Genomic DNA, 19,677 nt, shown 5'->3' on the forward strand with positions numbered 1-19,677 from the left:
CATCTGGAGGGCCACAGATTTCTCACTCCTTCAATAAAACAACAGAGCTACGAAGTTCTGCTTGCCTGGCCCTGATAGCAAATCATTAACTTTTTATAAAAGAAAAGCATTATGTATATATGTTTCTGTATAATATCAAGAAAACATACTTCTAAAAACTATTTGATTTTTTTCCACTCTGGGTTGTATCCAGTATTTTTACTCTGTGGGTTGCAGTTAATGGGTTGCAGTTAATGAAAGGGGTTAGAGCCTTTCCCAACCAGTGTGCCTCCAGATGTTGTTGGACCACAACTCCCATCTTTCCTGACCATTGGCAATGCTGGCTGAGGCTGATGGGAGTTGTGGTCCAACAACATCTGGAGGCACACTGGTTGGGAAAGGCGGGATGAGTGCAACTCTCCTGCAAATGGAAGTTTGTTCCCTCTACAGACATTTACATTTACCTGACATTTCCATTCCTAATTACCTACTGCAGGGATAGCCAACATGATGCCCTCCAGGTTTTGTTGGGCTACAGTCACCCAATCATTAGCCATGGGATTTGGTTTGATGGGAGTTGGAGTCCCAACAACATCTGGAAGTTACCATGTTGGCTACCCTGAACTGTTGTCTCAAAAAGTCAGAAGTTCAGAAACTACTCAAAGTTTTGTTGGAACGCCTTTTGAAACTCATTTAAGAAAGAGCATATGGATACTTCCCACAATCACTTGTTTGCTAGTCTGAAGCCCATACAAATTTGTCTTTGTTTACTAGCTAGACATTTCTTTATAAAATTCTTTTTTAAAAAACCCAGAATATATACACTTCATATATACAGTTATAGAAAACCATCTAATGTAATGCCCTCAAACATACACTGTGCCACATATAATCTCATGATATCACTTTTTTAAAAAAAAAGATGTCTCAATCTAGAAAACTCCTTCACTTCTAAAATCCTAATAAACCAATTTCGCATTCATAAGCATTTTATTTTTGGTATTGCTACAATAATGCCTGCTTTTATTTAACTTGCTCTCACATCCATAATCATATTTTCAAGTTCAGCCCTGTGGGAAAATTGCATTAATCCCTTAAATCCCAATTGATCCCTATAATAAGCAACAAAATTATTTCTAATCAAATATGCAGTTCTTATGTGTGCCTTTTCAGAGGTCCCACTGATTACAAAGATTAATAAAAAGGTGTTTTGTTTGTATAATACAAAGAGCACAATAGAAGAGCAACGAATCTTTGAATAAATACATCAGAAGAAATGGGGAACCTCTATGGCCCTCCAGATGTTGCTGGGCTCCAAGGGTCATCATCCTCGCCCTTTGGCCTTGTTGACGGGCTGATGGGAACTGGAGTCCAACAACATCTGAAGGGCCACAGATCCTCTATTTCTGAAATAATTATAAAATGTCAAAAGACTTCTGCACAAAAGTTAAGGAATAATCCCAAACTTGCTTTTATTTCTCATGCAGTTCATCAACTTTCCAACTTGGAAAGAAGATTGAAAAAAGTGATAAGCTCACTTTCACCAGTTGTGTACATAGTGCACTGGAATACGGTAACTAATAATTTCTTGATCAGTTACACAAAATACCGTGTTTTAAACTATACTCTTCCCACAAACAAAGCCTTTCAACATACGTTAACAAAATAACAGACTTTGCCCTGGAGGCCAGAAATTTCATATGCAAATACCCATGTCTAAAATGAAGGCCTTGGCTTCATCCATCACAGAATGACCTAGAATCACTCTCAAATAGTTTTTAAAAAATAGATCTTTCAGCTCTCATTCAAAACTATGGTTCTCATTGTGCAGAAAAATGTGGCAAAATATGGCTCCCGCTCAGTCAAAATAAATAGCTAAAAAGTATGTGGTGCTTAGATTCTTCTATTTACTTTTCCTGCGTCTAAAATAATCTTCAGAGTTAAGACACATTAGTATATCACAGGCCTGCACAGGATGATCTTTTCCCCATTACCAAATGATTGCCATTGTTAGCACAGCACAGATCACTCTTTGGAGTGCGCAAAGAGGATTCAGTCACACACACTCTCTCAATAGGTGAACACTGCTGTTCAGCAGCATATCTATAGTGCAGAAGAATGGCATGCACATTCCCTGATCCTGGAATATGGCATCTCCTCACACTGCACTCCACACCAAGCACCTCTTGCATGTGCAGGACCCAGAAATACTATCCTGGTGTAAAAATCTTATTGTGTATGGACTGGCATTGCTGGATCAGGTGCATAAACAATATGTTTTCTTTTCAGAATGATCCTACTGCTCAAGTTTGATTTTCAGCAGCAAAAACTGGTTTAGAGCAGCATGCTGCTTCCCACTTCCCTCACATTCATCTTTATGTATTAACAAACCAATGTGTGGCATTGAAATGGTACCACACATTACCATTGTAATGGTGGTACAATTACACCATTACTGTGCTGCTGGAAGAACAGACCTCAGACAACAGAATACTAACATCATTTGTAGAAACAAATTGATGTATCTAAATGGTATATTGCAAACTATCCACCCAAATTGCTCAAAGCCCCCCCCCCAAAATCCAGAACGTTTGAATAATTTTCAAATTCAGATTTTTGGAACTAAAAAGCCTTTGGAAATGAAAAAGGGAAATGTGTTAGTTTACATCTGACAAGTAATTTAAAGGCATTGATTAAGATTCAGTAGACTATCCATGCCCTTATCTGGATGTTAAATTGGGCATTTTGCTTCCTTTTTGGCATGGCAGCGGCTCTTCCCTGCTATCCCCAGGCCACCTTCAAACATCAAGCTAGCTCAGTGTTTGCAAGAGCTATTACACTGAAAAAGAAGCAAGAAATCTAGCTATGTGCATACCCAGTTCCTTGTGTGTCTTTAAATAAGTTTACTGGATCACAGCTTTTATAAATATATATGTTACAGTAAATACCAACAGCTTGGAGATGTTGACATTCAAATAATCCCAAACAAATCTGGTAAATGTTCAAAAACGTTTATATCAGTGAATGCTGACTTAAAAAGTATATATCAGCAGTCACTGGTTTATGTCCCAAATGTTTCTAGATATCCATTTTCAGATATTCACAAAATGCTCCCATGATTGCCAGCATTCACATGTGAATCACACAAACATATGTATGTATATATCTCACACACAATAGCTTATTGCATCCACTTCTAACATATTAACACAATTACAAAAATGACAGATGCTATAGGCTAATCTGCATATGTTCCTGTGGAAATTGTGCTGTTGCTTCAATATAACTGAGAAAGTTGAAAGATGATTAGAAAATAATCAAAAGATTAAATAAATTTGTGGAATCCCCGAGAGAAGGCAGGAGCAGAAATCACATGGAATCTTGTGTGTTATATTCAGTCTCTCCTGATGAAATCTGGCTGATCCTCTTGCTTGAACCCCACAACTTTCGAGAGAGCTGGCCCACACGCATCTGTTTAAAGTAATCCAGAAAAACAAAAAGGAGGGAGGAGTGGATAGGGGGGATAAATTAAATAAAAACTTCCGATGATTCTGGAGAAGTGCAGACAGTACAAGACACAACACACACACAATGATGGGAAATTTATTCCTGAAACAATTCAGTGATTGGACAATTTTATGGCAGACAAATAAGCAAAACAAGGTGGATGCTATGAGATCATATCGTCAGGTGGTATTATAGATATGCTCTTTGGCCATATTAAAATGTTTTCCAACTTGAAGAAAATTTATTTTAGATTGCTACGTTTGTGGTGGTGTCTTTTAGTTTGTTTTTTTTAAAAAACTGCAAATAAAAAAGGCCTGATATAAAAAGAACAAAACAAGTTGTAAGGTTTTACTAGGGAGTAAGTCTCATGGAACACAATTGGACTTCCTTTCTAAACAAGCAGAGACCAGAGGAACACCAAGCAAATTGCTTCACTTCAGTGGTAAAACTAAAACACTTGACGATGTCTTAGAAGGAATATGATTCTGCACAACAGCAACAAGAACACAGAAGAAAATAATCACTATGGTGCCAAATCTGTATGCATTTAAACTGCTTGAGTGAAATAATTAGTGCAAGAATTACTTTTAAATAATGTTATAGTGACATAAATAAAGCCTAGGCTGACATCCATATGGCCCAATCATGCCAGTGCATTTCAAAGCGTACCAGTTGAGTTGGATTCCAGATTTGCCCTTCTGCAAATGGATGGACTCCTTCAGTTTGCAGAAGTGGGCGAGATCCAGCAGAAGCTCCTGCTGAAGGAAGCTGGGTGAAGGAGGCAATTTCTGCTCATCTCTCCTGCAGCCCTCACACTGTTCTGGAGGGTCCCTACCCTTCAGAGCAACTTTTTGTGGGGTATAGAGAGCAGAAGGGGGAACTGACAAAAATCATCTCCCCCTTTCTCCAACACAGCATCCCATGGAAGGATTTCTGCCCATGGGTAGTCTGGATCCAACCCAGAATCTATCTGGCAAAAATGTTAGTAATTATCTAATCAATATAAAATACAAGAAAGTAATACTGTTAGTGCAGTTTGGCTGCCTTTGACTTTTGCAAACCAATGGTTCAGGCACACTTTTAAGTTTGGATCAAACACAAATCAGTGTAAAACATTTCAGAAATTTGAGAGGCGCTCAAACTGTGTGTGTGACACAAGATACAAAACTGCAAGCTTTTTACATGGTCTTCAAGAATCAGTAAGAGATTGTTATCAGTTACTTCCTGGTATCTTCTGAAGATGTTAGTGCAGAGGTTTGCTTGATTTAGGAATACCCTATTAGGCATCACTGTGAAATTAGAAGTTCTCTCAAACAAGATGTAATGCAGCATTTCCACCAGTTCGCAAAGCCTATGTCTGCCCCCAACGGCACTGAAAGGCTTTGGTGCAGTTGTTCTAAGAAAAATGTTCAGTGAGACCTTGTTTTTGTGTAGCAGACTAAAGTGCATGCCCAATGAACACTGCACAATTGGCACTTCCATCCAACAGCTTGATATCCACCATCAAACAAAATAGCAGCATTTGCCCTTTAACTCTAACGGGCAATGATAAGATTATGCTTAACTATGTTTTTTAAGGTCAGACCCAAATGCAGTTAAGCAGAAACAAAAAAAATCCACAGAAGTTTATTCTTGTCTATTTAGTGTTCTGAGACCTAATTTCATAACTTGTAAACAGGGATAATGCCTTAGTGATTAGAATTAAATGTTATATGACAGGCAGCAATAAGCAATTTCAGTTCAGGTAGTCACCCAATGTAGCAAGCAGCAGAAAGCAGTTAGCATACTCAACCTAAGTCAGTAAAATCTAATTATTAGTCCAGGCACACCTGATTTGACCCCATGTGTTCCCTCCTGTGCTCTTATTTCTCTAGCAGAAGACCCTTTAAAAATAAACTACATGAACATCTTGGGAATTATTTCTTCCCCTTTGAAAGCTCAAGCTTGCTTTGAAGTTTGCCCTGCCACAAAGATGATCGCTTGCTCATCTGGAAAGCGGAAATAAGTGAGCTTCCCACAGTTCGGTAGATAAAGTTCTTGATGGTAGGTTTTACCTCTGCTGGCTTCCCAACGCCAACGATAATCAACTTGCCATCTTCTAGGCCCACCAGAATATGACTCAACTCTTTGGTAACAGAGACACAGCGAATTGGCAGTCGCATTGCTAACGGAGAGATGCTGAGGCTTAGGCTGAAATAAATGGAAACCAGACATTCTTTTTAACTATTAGAACTACACTGAATGTATATCTTATGATGTCAGAATATGTGGAAAATATTGACATCTACTGGTAAGTCCTAAGATCGTATGAAGTCCAACATCAAATCTCCATGTATGAAAAATGGCATACTACATAATGGAATTAAGAATGGACGTTTCCTCTAGCTCCTCAGCTGGTTGCGACATTCACTGATACAATGTCAGAATTCTTTTTTTTGTTTAATTCATTTTGGGTCCGTTCAGCTCATAAGATTTACTAGCAAACTTCGCCATTTACCAAAGCTGTGACATTTACTGTAATGTACAAACAACACATAAATGCCATTTTAAAATACAAATCGAAATGCTAAAAAAAAGAAAAGAGACACAGCTCCAACATGGCATCTTCAGAATGCTCAGTGTTCAAAGAAAGATTTGTTTACTGTGATAACTTGCTTAAGCTCCTTCTTTGTCACCACAAAGAAGGCACCAGAGACCTGCTTCAGCTGGATTCTCCCCTCCCCCCAATGAGGCCATCTACCACCAACTGCCTCTGTGGGAAGGTACCAGCAGAGTGCGAGGGACAAAGCAGATTGTGAGGTAGAGGGGGGCAACCTTTTTCAGCCCAAAGGCTTTCCCCTCATTTGGGGGGAAGTTTCCTCTTTTGAAATCAAATGTGACCATGTTGGATTTTTTTGGCAACTGGCCATGCACACGTATGTTTCATTTAATACCACTATAGTCACTGCTACCAATCAGTTCAGCAACACATCTTGCAATAGGTCGTGGGCGCCATTTTAGATTAAGTCCAGGGGCACCACTCCTCCGGTTGGTTCCATAGTCAACTGTTCTAGGGCAAAGCCATTTAGGGTATCTAGAAATATTGCCTCTTTGTCATAACTGGAACACATACGGAGTCAGTCTATATGAGGGTAGTTGAAGTCATCCATTACTACAACATCCTAGTTTGAATTATTGTTGTTGTTGGTGTTGTTATTATTATTGTTAGATTTATATGCCACACTTCCTCCCAGCAGGATGTTCCCTTGATTTCATTTTTCATTTCAAGATCTCCCTAAGCATTTTGATCAGGGGACAATAAAACACCCACAGTACTAAATTACCCTTGGGGCCAGGTATCACCACCCACAATGATTCTTTGGAGGAGTCTGTCTCTTTGGGGGTTTCTGGCTTGCTGGATTCAATGTCCTATTTCACATATAGAGTGACACCACCTCCAATACATCATTCCGTGTTCTTCTGATTTGGGTAAATATCCAGAGATAAATGTGTCCCACTAGCTTTCTCCATTCCTCAAAGTTTCTGTTATGCTCATTATGTCAATGCTGTCCTTTAAGACCAAGCACCCCACTTCTCCCATTTTGGCTCAAAGGCTTCTAGTATTAGTGTATAAACACTGATATACAGTGTCTCTCTTCAAGTCTCTTTGACACTTTTGTTTTGCCTGTGGTACTTTGACCTCTCTGGATTGTTATCCTATGCCACTGCCCTTACAATGCCTAGTTCTGGACTACCCCATTTAGATTTTCATCATTTTATAGCCCTGGGTGGAGGGAGATTTGTTCCAAACCTGACCTTCCTCAGCTCCTGTCAGCTTTTTCCTCTCAACCAGCTTAAAAGCTGTTCTGCCACCTTTTTTATTTTAAATGCCAGCAGTCTGGTTCCATCCCAGTTCAAGTTGAGCCCGTCCCTCTGTACAGGCTTGTCTTGTCCCAAAATGTTCTCCAGTGCCTAACAAATACAAACCCCTCCCCCTGACACCTTCATCTCATCCACACAATGAGACAACACAGCTGCACCTGTCTCACTGGCACTGCATATGGAACCAGTAGCATTTCAGCTACCTTGGAGATCCTGGCTTTCAGCATCTACCTGGATTGCCTTCAAGTCGATTCCGACTTATGGCAACCCTAAGGTCACCCAGTGAGCTTCATGGCTGTGTGGGGATTTGAACCCTAAATTTTGCTTCCAGGACCTCATGGCTATATTTCCCCATGTCATTGGTGCCAACATGCACCACAACCACTGACTCCTCCCCAGCGCTATCTACCAGGCTTCTAGATGATAGGCAACATCTGTAACTTTCGCACCAGGCGGACAATTCACCCTGTGGTCTGCACACCCATCACACATCCCACTATCTATGTTCCTAATGACTGAGTCACCCACTACCAGGATTCTTCCACCCTCCCGGAGAAGGATCCTCGGCACAAGAGGATATCTGCTTGTTCCCCAAGGAATGGGTCCCTTCTAAGGGATCATTTCCTTCTTCCTCAGATAGAAGCTCTTCTTCCCCAAGGCCCTCTATCATCCTGGGAGTTGGACACAGCTCTGAAGTCCCCAAAGGCCTCATCCACCAACCTGTCTCTCTCACCTTTTCCAGGTCAGCCACCTTGGCCTCAAAGAAACAAACTTGTTCTCGGATAGCCAGGAGCTCATTGCACCGAGTGCACATCCATGGCTTCTGTCCAATGGGCAGACAGCTGTACATGTGACAGACAGTGCAAACCACTGGAAAAAACCCCACACCCCTGCTGTCTTTCAACCTGCATAATTGTTTTTGTTGTTTATTGAGTTACTTTATTGAAAGTTTAGGTTTTGTTCAGATCAAGGAACAGATGGGTAGAGTGGAATGTCCTGGCCTCCTCATCCTGCTGCTAAATTCGCCTTGATGCTTTGTCGCTGGGGCAGGGACACTTTGTTGGCTGGGGCTCCCTGTAGCTCGTGGAATGGGCTTCCTCACTAGGTTGTCCTAAATTTATATGCCTGGCTGGTTCTTCCCAGTTGTTACTACAGTTAATGAGGTGAGGGTATGTGGCTCAAATTCCTGAGTGGAAGAATTTGAAAAGGGGTTGGAGTCAGAGCAGTTTGACCCCTGGCAATGCAGAATAAACAATAAACATTGATTAAGTGTGGGAAGGATCCTGATGACTTCTTAAATGTTGATGTGGCTCACTGAGGGTTTGTAAATGTTACTTGTAAGCCACCTTGGAAAGATTTTGTATTTTGCAAGGTGGGATATTTCTATCGCCATCATTATCATCAAGTTAAGCACTTAAAACAAGGGTGGGGAACCTTCAGCCGATGGGCTCAATGCTGTCCTCTAGGCCTCTTTATCTAGTCTTTGGGAATCTCCCCAGGCCATGCCCCCTCACTGGCCCTTCTCTGTACTCTTCTCTAGTGCTTTTGCGTAGATGGAACATGCCCTTGAACTGTGATAATGCCTCTTGTTTATCTAGACAGACATGGCCAGGCCGTGGGGGAGAGAGAGATAGAAACCTCTGACTTCTGTATAGCTGGAATGAGGCCTACTATGGACAAGTTTTGAGTCATATCAGATGCGTCACCAACATTTGCCTCTGGCCCCACCCACCACTGGCATGAGGCTCTCAGAAGGTTGTTTTCAAGGGAATGCGGCCCTTGGCCTCAAGACGTTCTCCATCCCCATGACCTAAAGTAACCAGGCACTGTACGTAAGACCATGTCCAAAAGCTTATAAATAAAAACAGGATAGGAAAGCAAAGAAATGGGAGACCTTCAGTAAAATACAAGTCAGGACTCTTGTTACCTAAAACTAATATATTTTAAGGGATTTCTTAAGGACCGTTAGGAATCTAATTGGTTGGATCCCAATGTATTCCAAGCATGAGGAGCAGTTAAAGAAGTCACAAGAGAGCTCAAACCAGTAAGAAGAGCCAGTGCATAGTCAGAACAATTCTTAACTTGTTTCAGTGGACCTGAGTGTTAGGATTCTTTCTGTGTAAAGAACAGCTGCTGGTTCACAATTAACCTTTTAAATCAATAACGAATGATTGCTGAATAATCACACACCCAAAGCCACTGAAGCTCTTATGATTACACTTCTCTTGAAGAGAACTTCTCCCACCAAATGCCTTCATTACCTGTAGAGATCTCTTACAGATAGAAATCCCTGTAGGCTCCCCATTACAATATATTCTCCAGACACACAAAGATCCGACACTTCCTCTTTCAGGCTCTCAGAGCCCAAATACTTTCCATTCACAGAATAGAGATGCAGCGCATTCTTATCCTGTGCAGATGAAAAACAAAAACTGATTATAGAAGATTGGATGATTAAGACATTGGTAAAGAGCAGGGGGAGGGAAAGAGAGAGAGAGAGGGAGGGAGGGAAAGAGAGAGAGAGAGGGAGAGAGAGAGAGGGGGGGGAAGGGAAGCACACCCACTTACTAGCCTGAGGCAATTTAAAATTGTGTTTGTTGTCAACAGTGTACAAAAGAACTCACAGAAGCCCCAGGCATGTAGACACTATACACAGTTATTTAGGAATGACGCTTATTATCACACATGCTCTCCCCATGACCTGCATAAGGTATTTGTTTCAGACATTACACTAAACCATGATTTATCATTTATGGAAATAAGTTTTGCATCTTCCTGGGCTCATGTGCTCTCCACTTCTCCTTTCCTCCTCTGAAGCAGCCATGAGGAAGAGTTGGGAAGCTTCTGCTTCAGTATTAGATTAACCACAGTTTAGTGTGTTTAGTGATTAAAGTGTTGGACTACACACTGGGAGACCAGGGTTCGAATCCCCACACAGCCATGAAGCTCACTGGGTGACCTTGGGCCAGTCACTGCCTCTCAGCCTCAGAGGAAGGCAATGGTAAACCACCTCTGAATACTGCTTACCATGAAAACCCTGTTCCATAGGGTCGCCATAAGTCAGGATCAACTTGAAGGCAGTCCATTTACTGTTTCTTGAAACAAGTAATCTTTATAACCCATAGTCTGAAGTTGACTTGTTTTAATTAAACGATAGTTACATTTAACCAAGGTTAACCTTAATTGGGGTTCAGACAACATAATAAACTGCAGTTAATTAAAAGCTTTTGTATCAGTTTTAGATCTCCTTGTGGCAGCATTGGAGGACACAAGGAAAGTAGGGGAATGCATGCATCTGGGTTAGGCTCATTCCCATCACAATAAACCATAGCTTATTGTGACATCTGAAGGCATCCATTATGTGACTGGATGCATATATAAGCATGTCTGATTTACATGACTGTTTCACCTCTCTTTTAGAAGCAGCCAGATAATGAGTAGAATGCTAGTTAGAAGTGGCTAAGCTGTGGCTCTTCAGATGTTGTTGGGCTCCAGCTCATATAAAAGAAATAAACCCCAGTTTGCGCTAAGTGTGCCACAGAGCAGGGGAGGGGGTGGGGAGGTTGGTGCATCTGAGCCCATGAAAGAAGGAGAGGGTAAAGGAGAGGGGGCAAGCTGAGAGGAAAAGGCCCAAGAGTGCCTAACTGTCATAAGCAGTACTGTTGTCTCCCCAATCCTCCGCCCCACCCTGGAAACCAAACCAAACCAAACCAGGACACATGCTTCTAGCACTCTAAGTTTGGCTGTCCCAATACCTTGAGAGTTGTCTTTCCTTCTACACTTGTATGGACGACTGTGTGTCCTTCCCAGGACACAGCAAGATTTGGAACAGTGAGCAACAGAGAACTCTCACAGGGTGGCCTCAGAGTCCTCATGTACTGACCTTTCCGAATTGTGTGGACAATTACAGTGCCATCCTATCAAAATGAGAGAAAGAAAAAGTCACACACTCCAAAAAAGGGTTCAAAGATATTTCATTCACGTATATTTGTTGGGCATATACAGAATCATGTGAAGCATTTAAGAGGCAGTAGCTTGGGCAGCAGTGTTTTTAAACAAAACCAGGAGTATCCCAGGGATGAGAGCTGCTTCGTTAAGCACAGAGCAAAACAAAAAAGATACACAGGAGAGGTCTGATCTAGTGGAACGGAGTGGGGCAACCTCAGCTGCAGTCTTCAAATTGTGAAATTCCTTTGCTAAGAGAGCCAAAATGTATATACCGCTTGATTGTGAAAAACCTCTAAGCAGTTTACAAAAAATATTAAAATTATGAATAAAACCGGTTAAAAACATGGAATTAAAAACTTTTTAAAAATGATTAAAGCCAACAGTAAACTAAAAAGAGATTAAAACATGTCAGCATCTACAAGTCTGGATAGGTTTGCCTAAACAGAAATATTTTAAGAAGGCGCCTAAAAGAATACAGTGAAGGCACCTGCCTGATGTCAATAGGCAAGGAGTTCCAAAGCATAGGTGCTGCCACACAATATTGTTATGATATCATTGCACAATATCATTTTATTGATCAGGTTATTATTTGTCAGGTTTAGTCCTGTTCTTCTAATGATATAAGTTTTCCCCAATTTATTGCATGTGCACATTGTATTTTGTTGGAGACAATGGGTTTCCTTTCCCTCACCCTTTAGAAGACAAGAGGAGTAATCATTTCATAAACAAATATAAAAACAGAAGACATTTTTTAATCTATGATCCAATTCCAAGAATGACACATTTTGAATATCTAAGTGTTTAAATCCTATACATATTTACTTGGACATAAATCTTGCTGTGTTCAGTAGGACTTATTCCCAGGTAGGTGTGCACAGCTGTGCAGCCTAAAAGCAAAATTCATGAACATAAATGGATGGGCAACAATGAATCACATCACTGAAGTCACCTGTGATTTAAAAGGACTATTTGAGAAGTAAATCGGGGTGGCAACCTTATTTGCTTTGAACGTATCTGAAGAAACAATATGCCAACTCACCCTGGCCCCTGAGACAGCCATGTCCAGTTCTGTACTGATGCCAACACAAGATACCTCATTCGTATGTCCATATAGAATCTGCAAAGGTTTAGGGGCCAGGCTTATAGGCACTCCTCCCTGATATTATAATATTTAAAAAATCATTTTAAGCACACAGAGGGCACTTTCAAAACATGAATGCAATTCCTTCTGGTCAAACAAATCCTTCCTAAATTAGCAATTCCTTTCAGTTTTGTTTTTCTGAAGGCACAATGAAGGAATTTTCTCACAAAATTAATTGTGTACAGAAAATTATTGCAACATACAATTTAGGTGAACAGTTGTGCTAAATAAGCATACTGCGGGTACACTCACAAAATACAAGTCAAGTCCAATTTTAATATACAGCCACAGACCCACTAAAACCAAGATAAAACACTAAACACACCCAAATGCCATGGCAAGTGTTTTACTTGAAGGAAAGGAGCAAGATATAAATTTCAGATCTGACTAAGCACAGAGCTGTATGTGCTTAATTCTCCTCTGCAGAGCCTCTCCTTCCAGCAGCAGCTGTTGTTTTTTTTAAATAAAAATTCTCCCTCCCCAAGCTGAACTCTGAAATTAGGCAAGCCCAGTGGGAACCAAAATGGTTTTAATGGGGGAGGGGGGAGATACTCCCTATAGCAGGTGTGGGGAGCCTTTGGCCCTCCAGATGCTGCTGAAGTACAACTCCCATCATCCCTTGCCACTTGCCATGCTTGCTGGGGCTGATGAGAGATGTAGTTCAGCAACATCTGGAGGGCCACAGGTTTCCCACTCCTGATCTATAGTGCAGAACTGGTGGGGATAGGAACCCTGAAGAACCCACATTATGGGTCAAACTAGCCATGATGTTCAACATGTTACCCTGCAACATGAAAGGAAAGGGTTAAAACTTCCTCTCCTTGCCAGCTGCAATCCTGATATTATCAACCCCCTCGCCCACAAGCAACTGCTATCTGTATTTTAGAAAATATTATGTTAGGCTTGGCCCCACGTTATCTCAACAAATGCAGGATTGGGAAGTAGCATCAGCCAAGAAAAAATGCAATTTTGCCCTCAGAACAGATGAATCACCCAACCATTTTCTCTATGAAAAGGTGGTTTTAAAAAATAAAATGAAATCCAGCAGTTGGCCTACTGAAGATGCCACCATACTCTGACAAAGGCAGGGGGAGATTACTATTGCTCTAATTCACCCTGAGGAAGACATTTCACTAATCAACAATCTGTCATAATTACCTCACAGAAGGAGAAGATGATTGTCAACAACCAATCTTGGGATGAGTTTTAGAGGGAATTGTATGTGGTGTGTATACACAATTAATTAAGTACTGTGCTTGGGAGATTTGGCTGTTTGCCTGAGATGATATGTGTCTGGACAGTGGGAGATACAGGGGAGGAGGCAAGGGATGCTGTTGTTGTTTTTTAGGAGGCTGTAGATACTTTTACACCAGCCTGGCATTTTGTATAATGGAGGAAACAATTTTTAGGTATGGTTTTACTGATATTATTTGCTGCTGTTATGACTTTGTGATTTAAATGGGGGGGGGGTTGTATAATTATTTATCTATTGGTTCTTAACTTCCCTGAGTTCCAGACTGGAGGAAGAAGGGGCTATAGGAATCTTGAATAAAATAAGTAAATATTCATGAAGAAAATATGAATAATCTTCCTTAAGGGATGCATCAGACTTAATTTTTGTCACATTTACATTACTTGTTCCCTGCAGAAAGCACCAAAAGTGCAAACAAAAGATGAGCACTTTCGAATGTTCAGCAGAATGCTCCAGGGAGTTACAGCCAATCCAAAGTGTTCTGGCACCTTAACATAAGCTTTCATGCACTAGCGCCTACTTTATCAGATGCACAAAGTGTAATCCTAACAGCTTGCTGGCACACATCAATTGCATATCCCCTTCACACTGTACACATTTCCCCATAATTCAGCAAACACATAAAGTATGGATTGGCTCTTAGACTATCACATTTCAAGGTCACTTTTCAACATTTCTCCATTCCTTGTTGCTTAATGCAACAACAACAACAAGCTTTCCAGTTCACTGCAGGTGGCTTTCAAAAGCCTGCCGAAGCAAGCATACCTGCTGAACAATTTGCCATATCATACAGGTGGTGTCCTTTGAGCCTGACATTAAATGGATCCCGCAGAAATCCATAGCTAAGCATGTCACAATATCTGTAAGTGTGATAGAAAAAGAAAGCAGTTAGCCGAGGTAACCAGGATACATTACCAAGTTTTAAAAAATTTAATTTTAAGACACTGCTGTGTGCCAACTTTTACAGAAGAGAAGCACAGTTCTAACTTGCAAAACAAATCAGTATTATGAAGTTGACACCAAATTAAAAAGCACTGCAATTAGCATACAGCAATTTAATCATGTGTGAGGCCCATTTAAATTAGTAAGAGTTGTTAAAGAAAACAATTATGCTCTTGAAAAACTCCCATTCATTTCTACGGGTTTCACACAGAAGGACAGATCCAGAACTGATTGAACTTAACGTTAGTAATGGGGAATTATGTCTAGGTGTGACATCAGAGGCAGTATACCTGTGAATACTAACAAACAGGGGAAGTCTGTTGTCTTCATGCTTACAGACTTACATAGGGAACTTAGGATGCTTCCTTATACTGAGTCAGACCATTGGTTCATCTAGCTCAGTATCATCTATACTGACTGGCAGCGGCTCTCCAGGTTTCCAGACCAGGGTCTCTCCTAGCCCTAACTGGAGATGCTGAGGACTGAACCTGGGATCTTGTGCATGCAGGGCAGATGCTCTACCACTGAGCTATGGAGCTTCCCCTTTGGGCAGCTGACTGGCCCTTTGGGAAGCAGAGTGCTGAGCTAGATGGCCTTTCCATCCATCCAGCATGGGTTTTGCTTTCTGTTTAGTGACAATACAGTTTTACATGACAGCACTGAACAGGCATGATCAAAAATACTTCATTACTAATCCACTTGCAGTTTTATTATCTTTGGCTGGCCAGTAACAATTAGAAACCAGGACAAGCTATCATACAACTTCCTTTGTGCTTTACAGTTTGCCAACACAATGGGACTTCCAACCTTTGGAGACAGAGAGAGAGAGAGAGAGAGAGAGAGAGAGAGAGAGAGAGACCCCACACAATGCATTGCTGGGTTATCTGTCCTCTGAGTCATCCAGCAGGGGCAGCTTGGAAGGCAGAACTACTATTGCACCCAAACTGCAGTGGTAGCTCTAATTCTCTGCAACAAGGACTGCCTTTTGCATTTTTAGTTTGTGCATGATTCTTGCTAATTAATTAAGCATCCATATATATATATTCTATCAAAAATGACTTACCCATGTGCCTAATATGCTGTGCCATCAATTTTCCCTTTGTAAGCGATGTCACTCTGATGCTATTGTCCCAATGCCCTCCACTAAAAAGCAGTTTTGCATCATGAGACACTACAAACAACTTGGGTGTAATCTCCAGTCCTGGTGCAAAAGGGCCGTTTACACTTCGTTGTGTTCTGCAAACAATTGCTTACATTAAGGTCTGCATTGCCCATTTATTCAAAGGTATAGTTTCTGCTACCTACAATGCTCAGGCCAAACAACAGAAGTCCAGAATAAATGAAAATGGAGTTCACTAAAGTCATCTATCCAGACACACAAAGTAAAATAAAACTGTGTAAAAGACAAGTAATTAGTATTAATGCTTTTATCAAAATCTTCCAAACACTCACTCACTCATTTATTTATTAGATTTCCTGCCCTTCCCCCCAGTAGAAGCCCAGGATAGCAAACAAAAGCACTAAAAACACTTTAAAACATCATAAACACAGACTTTAAACTATATTAAAACAAGATATCCTTAAAAACATACTAAAACAAAACATATTTAAAAACATTTTTTTAAAAACTTTAAAAACATCTTTAAAAAAAAGGTTTAAAAACATATTAAAAACCAATTCCACCACAGAAGCAGATTGGGATAAATCTCTACTTAAAAGGCTTGTTGAAAGAGGAAGGTTTTCAGCAGCAGCCACAAAGATAACAGAGATGGCGCCTGTCTAATATTTAAGGGAGGGAGTTCCAAAGGGTAGGTGCCACTATACTAAAGGTCTGTTTCCTATGTTGTGCAGAACAGACCTCCTGATAAGATGGTATCTGCAGGAGGCCCTCACCTGCAGAGTGCAGTGATCAACTGGGTATATAAGGGACAAGATGGTCTTTCAGGTATCCTGGTCCCAAGCTGTACAGGGCTTTGTACACCAAAACTAAAACCTTGAACTTAGCCCAGTAGCTAATACGTAGCCAGTGCAATTCTTTCAGCAGCAGGGTGACATGCTGGTGATATCCTGCCCCAGTGTGAAGTCTTGCCGCTGCATTTTGCACTGGCTGCAGCTTCCAGACCAAACTCAAGGGCAGCCCCACATAGAGTGCATTACAGTAATCCAGCCTGGAGGTTACCAGTGCATGGACAACAGTAGTCAGGCTATCCCGGTCCAGAAACGGCCACAGCTGTCTCACCAGCTGAAGCTGGTAAGGGACTCCTAGCCATGGAGGTCACCTGGGCCTCTAGCGACAAAGATGGATCCAGAAGCACCCCCAGACTATGGACCTGCTCTTTCAGAGAGAGTATGACCCCAACCAAAGCAGGCAACTGACCAATTATCCAAACTCGGGAACCACCAACCCACAGCGTCTTTCTAGAATTCAGACTCAGTTTACTGGCCCTCATCCAGCCCACCACTGAGTCTAGGCAGTGGTCCAGGGCTTGCACGGCCTCTTCCAATTCAGAGTTACAGAGAAACAGAGCTGGGTATCATCAGCGTACTGCTGACACCTTGCCCCAAATCTCCTGATGACTGCTCCAAGGGCTTCATATAGATGTTAAACAGCATGGGGGATGGTATCCTGCAGCACCCCACAGCACAACTTCCAGGGGGCCGAAAGACAATCACCCAATGCTATTCTCTGAAAACGACCTTGTAGATAGGATCGGAACCACTGTAAAACAGTGCCTCCAATACCCATCTCACCAAGTCAGCCCAGAAGGATACCATGGTCAATGGTAGCAAAAGCTGCTGAGAGATCAAGTAAGAATAACAGGGTGTCACTCCCCCTGTCCTTCACCGGATAAAGGTAATCCATCAGGGCGATCAAGGCCAATTCAGTCCCATAACCAATTGCTGCGCCACAACCCTCTCAATCACCTTCCCTAAAAAGGGGGTATTTGCGACTGGGCGGTATTTGTTGCAAACCAATGGGTCCAGGGTGGGCTTTTTCAGGAGTGGTCGGATCACCGCCTCTTTCAGTGTGGCTGGAATCACTCCCTCCTGCAATGATGCATTGACCACACCCTGGATCCACTCAGTCAAACCCCCTCGGCAAGCTGTAATAAGCCAAGGAGGGCATGGATCGAGAAGACACGTTGCTGGCCACATCGTTGCAAGCACCTTGGCCACATCATCGGGCTGCATCAACTGAAACCATTACAAAGAAGTTGCAGCAGACGTTGCACTGGACACCTCACTGAGGACCACAATAGATGTGGATTGGGCATCAAGATTGCTACGGAGGCAGTCAACTTTACCTTCAAAGTGCCTTGCAAACAATTCACAGTGGGCTTCCGAAAGGTCTAAAACTACATTTCCTGGAGTTGATGTCAACAGACCCCTGACAATATAGAAAAGCTCCACCGGACAGCTACTTGAGGATGCGATGGTGGCAGAGAAGTGGGCCTTTTTCACTGCCTTCACTGCCGCACAGTAGGCACGGTTATGATGTTTTACTTGTGCCCGATCAGCCTCACAGCACATCTTTCGCCACTTGCACTCTAGCTGTCATTCAGCCTGTTTCATTGCTCTACAATGCCGGGGAGGGTGCTCAGGGGCAACCTCGTCAAAAGCCCAACGTGCCTCGCTATTCCACGGAGACAAGGGCTTCAACAGGGTCACAAGCTCTATCTACTGGGAACTCCTCCAGGGCATTCAGGAATCCTGTGGATTCCATTAGGCTCCAGGGGCGGACCATCTTAATCTGTCCACCACCCCTGCAGGGAGGGATTGGAGCCATACGTCTAAACTTCACCAGGAAGTGGTCTGACCATGACAATGGGGTCACATCCACCTTCTCCATCACCAGAACACCCCTTCCTCCATCTGGAACAAAAATCAAATTGAGAGTGTGCCCTGCCCTATGTGTCGGTCCAGTGACAACTTGAGACAGCCCCATGGTCATCATGGAGGCCATGAAGTCCCGAGCCAGAACACTAGAGACAGCCTCAGCATGGACATTGAAATCACCCAGGACTATCATTCTGAGCTCCTCCAAAACCACAGCCAAGACAGCCTTCGCCAGCTCAGTCAGAGAAGCTGCCGGGCAGCAGGGTGGACAGTACACCAGCAGCAGCCCTAGTTTACTGTCTCCTTGGCCTGATATCAGGTGCAGTCCCTCACAGCCAGCTCCAAGAAAGAGTGGTTTTGTGGTGACAGAGATGGAAGTTCTGTAGACCACAGCAACTCCTCCCCGCCGTCCCTACAGCCTGTGCTGGTGTTCAACAGAGTATCCAAATGGTTAAAGCTGGGTCAGATCAACTCCTCCCAGCTCACCCACCCAAGTCTCAGTAATGCACACCAAACCGGCACCTTCATCCATGATCAAATCATGGATGAGTGTGGTCTTATTGTGTACCGATCTGGCATTAAACAACAGCACACACAGGCCAATGTGCACAGTAGATTAGTAATGAGGAACCCATCCATGACAGGAGTGGGAGCGAGGAACAACATGTAGATAACCTTGTCCTTTTCTTCTATGATGGTTTACCACCTCCCCATGGCTATACCTCCCTCTACCCATGATCACTGAAATTGGGGTGGCATCACCCATGTTCCTCCTCACTAAGACTCCTCCTAAACACCTGATATGGACCCAACAAAAGCCCACCAACAAAACCTATCTGAACCAGTTATCCCAGTACACTTCTGAGAGAATTGGGAACAGTTAGACCCACTCAATATCTTTCACATAGGGCACATCTACTCCCCTCCTGTCTCACACCCAGGGAGGGCCAGTTTTCTGTTGCACACTCTCACAGCTTCTGGTGACTTTCTCCTATTGTTCAGTTCACTGCACAGCCTCTCACCCTGCACAGAAACTAATATGCACCATACACCCTCCCCACTACCAATCTCCGCTAGATTAGTTTAAAAAATAAAAGGGGGTAGCATCCTCACCCTCAGGGCTCCTTAAGGGGCTCCCCTTCAGTGCCCCTGACCCAGCCAGGAGCTGATGCAAGAGGGTGCAAGATTGACTGCAGCCTCTCTCTGGAGT

The 19,677-nt window shown here is 42.4% G+C and overlaps 1 protein-coding gene across 4 annotated transcripts in view; it reads right to left on the reverse strand.

Moving 5' to 3' along the window:
- Positions 1 to 312: 312 nt before the first annotated feature.
- NBEAL1 (neurobeachin like 1) overlaps positions 313 to 19,677 on the reverse strand; it is a 158,357-nt gene continuing 138,992 nt past the window's right edge. For all 4 annotated transcript variants that reach the window (XM_061607938.1, XM_061607940.1, XM_061607937.1 and 1 more), the window contains 7 exons: positions 15,694 to 15,866; positions 14,454 to 14,548; positions 12,335 to 12,451; positions 11,103 to 11,264; positions 9,609 to 9,757; positions 5,541 to 5,676; positions 313 to 3,450 (listed from right to left, as the gene is read on the reverse strand). In XM_061607938.1, coding sequence (XP_061463922.1) covers positions 3,349 to 3,450; positions 5,541 to 5,676; positions 9,609 to 9,757; positions 11,103 to 11,264; positions 12,335 to 12,451; positions 14,454 to 14,548; positions 15,694 to 15,866 — 934 coding nt within the window. In that variant the 3' untranslated portion in view covers positions 313 to 3,348. The remainder of the gene's footprint in view (positions 3,451 to 5,540; positions 5,677 to 9,608; positions 9,758 to 11,102; positions 11,265 to 12,334; positions 12,452 to 14,453; positions 14,549 to 15,693; positions 15,867 to 19,677) is intronic.

The sequence above is a fragment of the Rhineura floridana genome, chromosome 2, assembly GCF_030035675.1.
Source record: "Rhineura floridana isolate rRhiFlo1 chromosome 2, rRhiFlo1.hap2, whole genome shotgun sequence".
Taxonomy (NCBI): domain Eukaryota; kingdom Metazoa; phylum Chordata; class Lepidosauria; order Squamata; family Rhineuridae; genus Rhineura; species Rhineura floridana.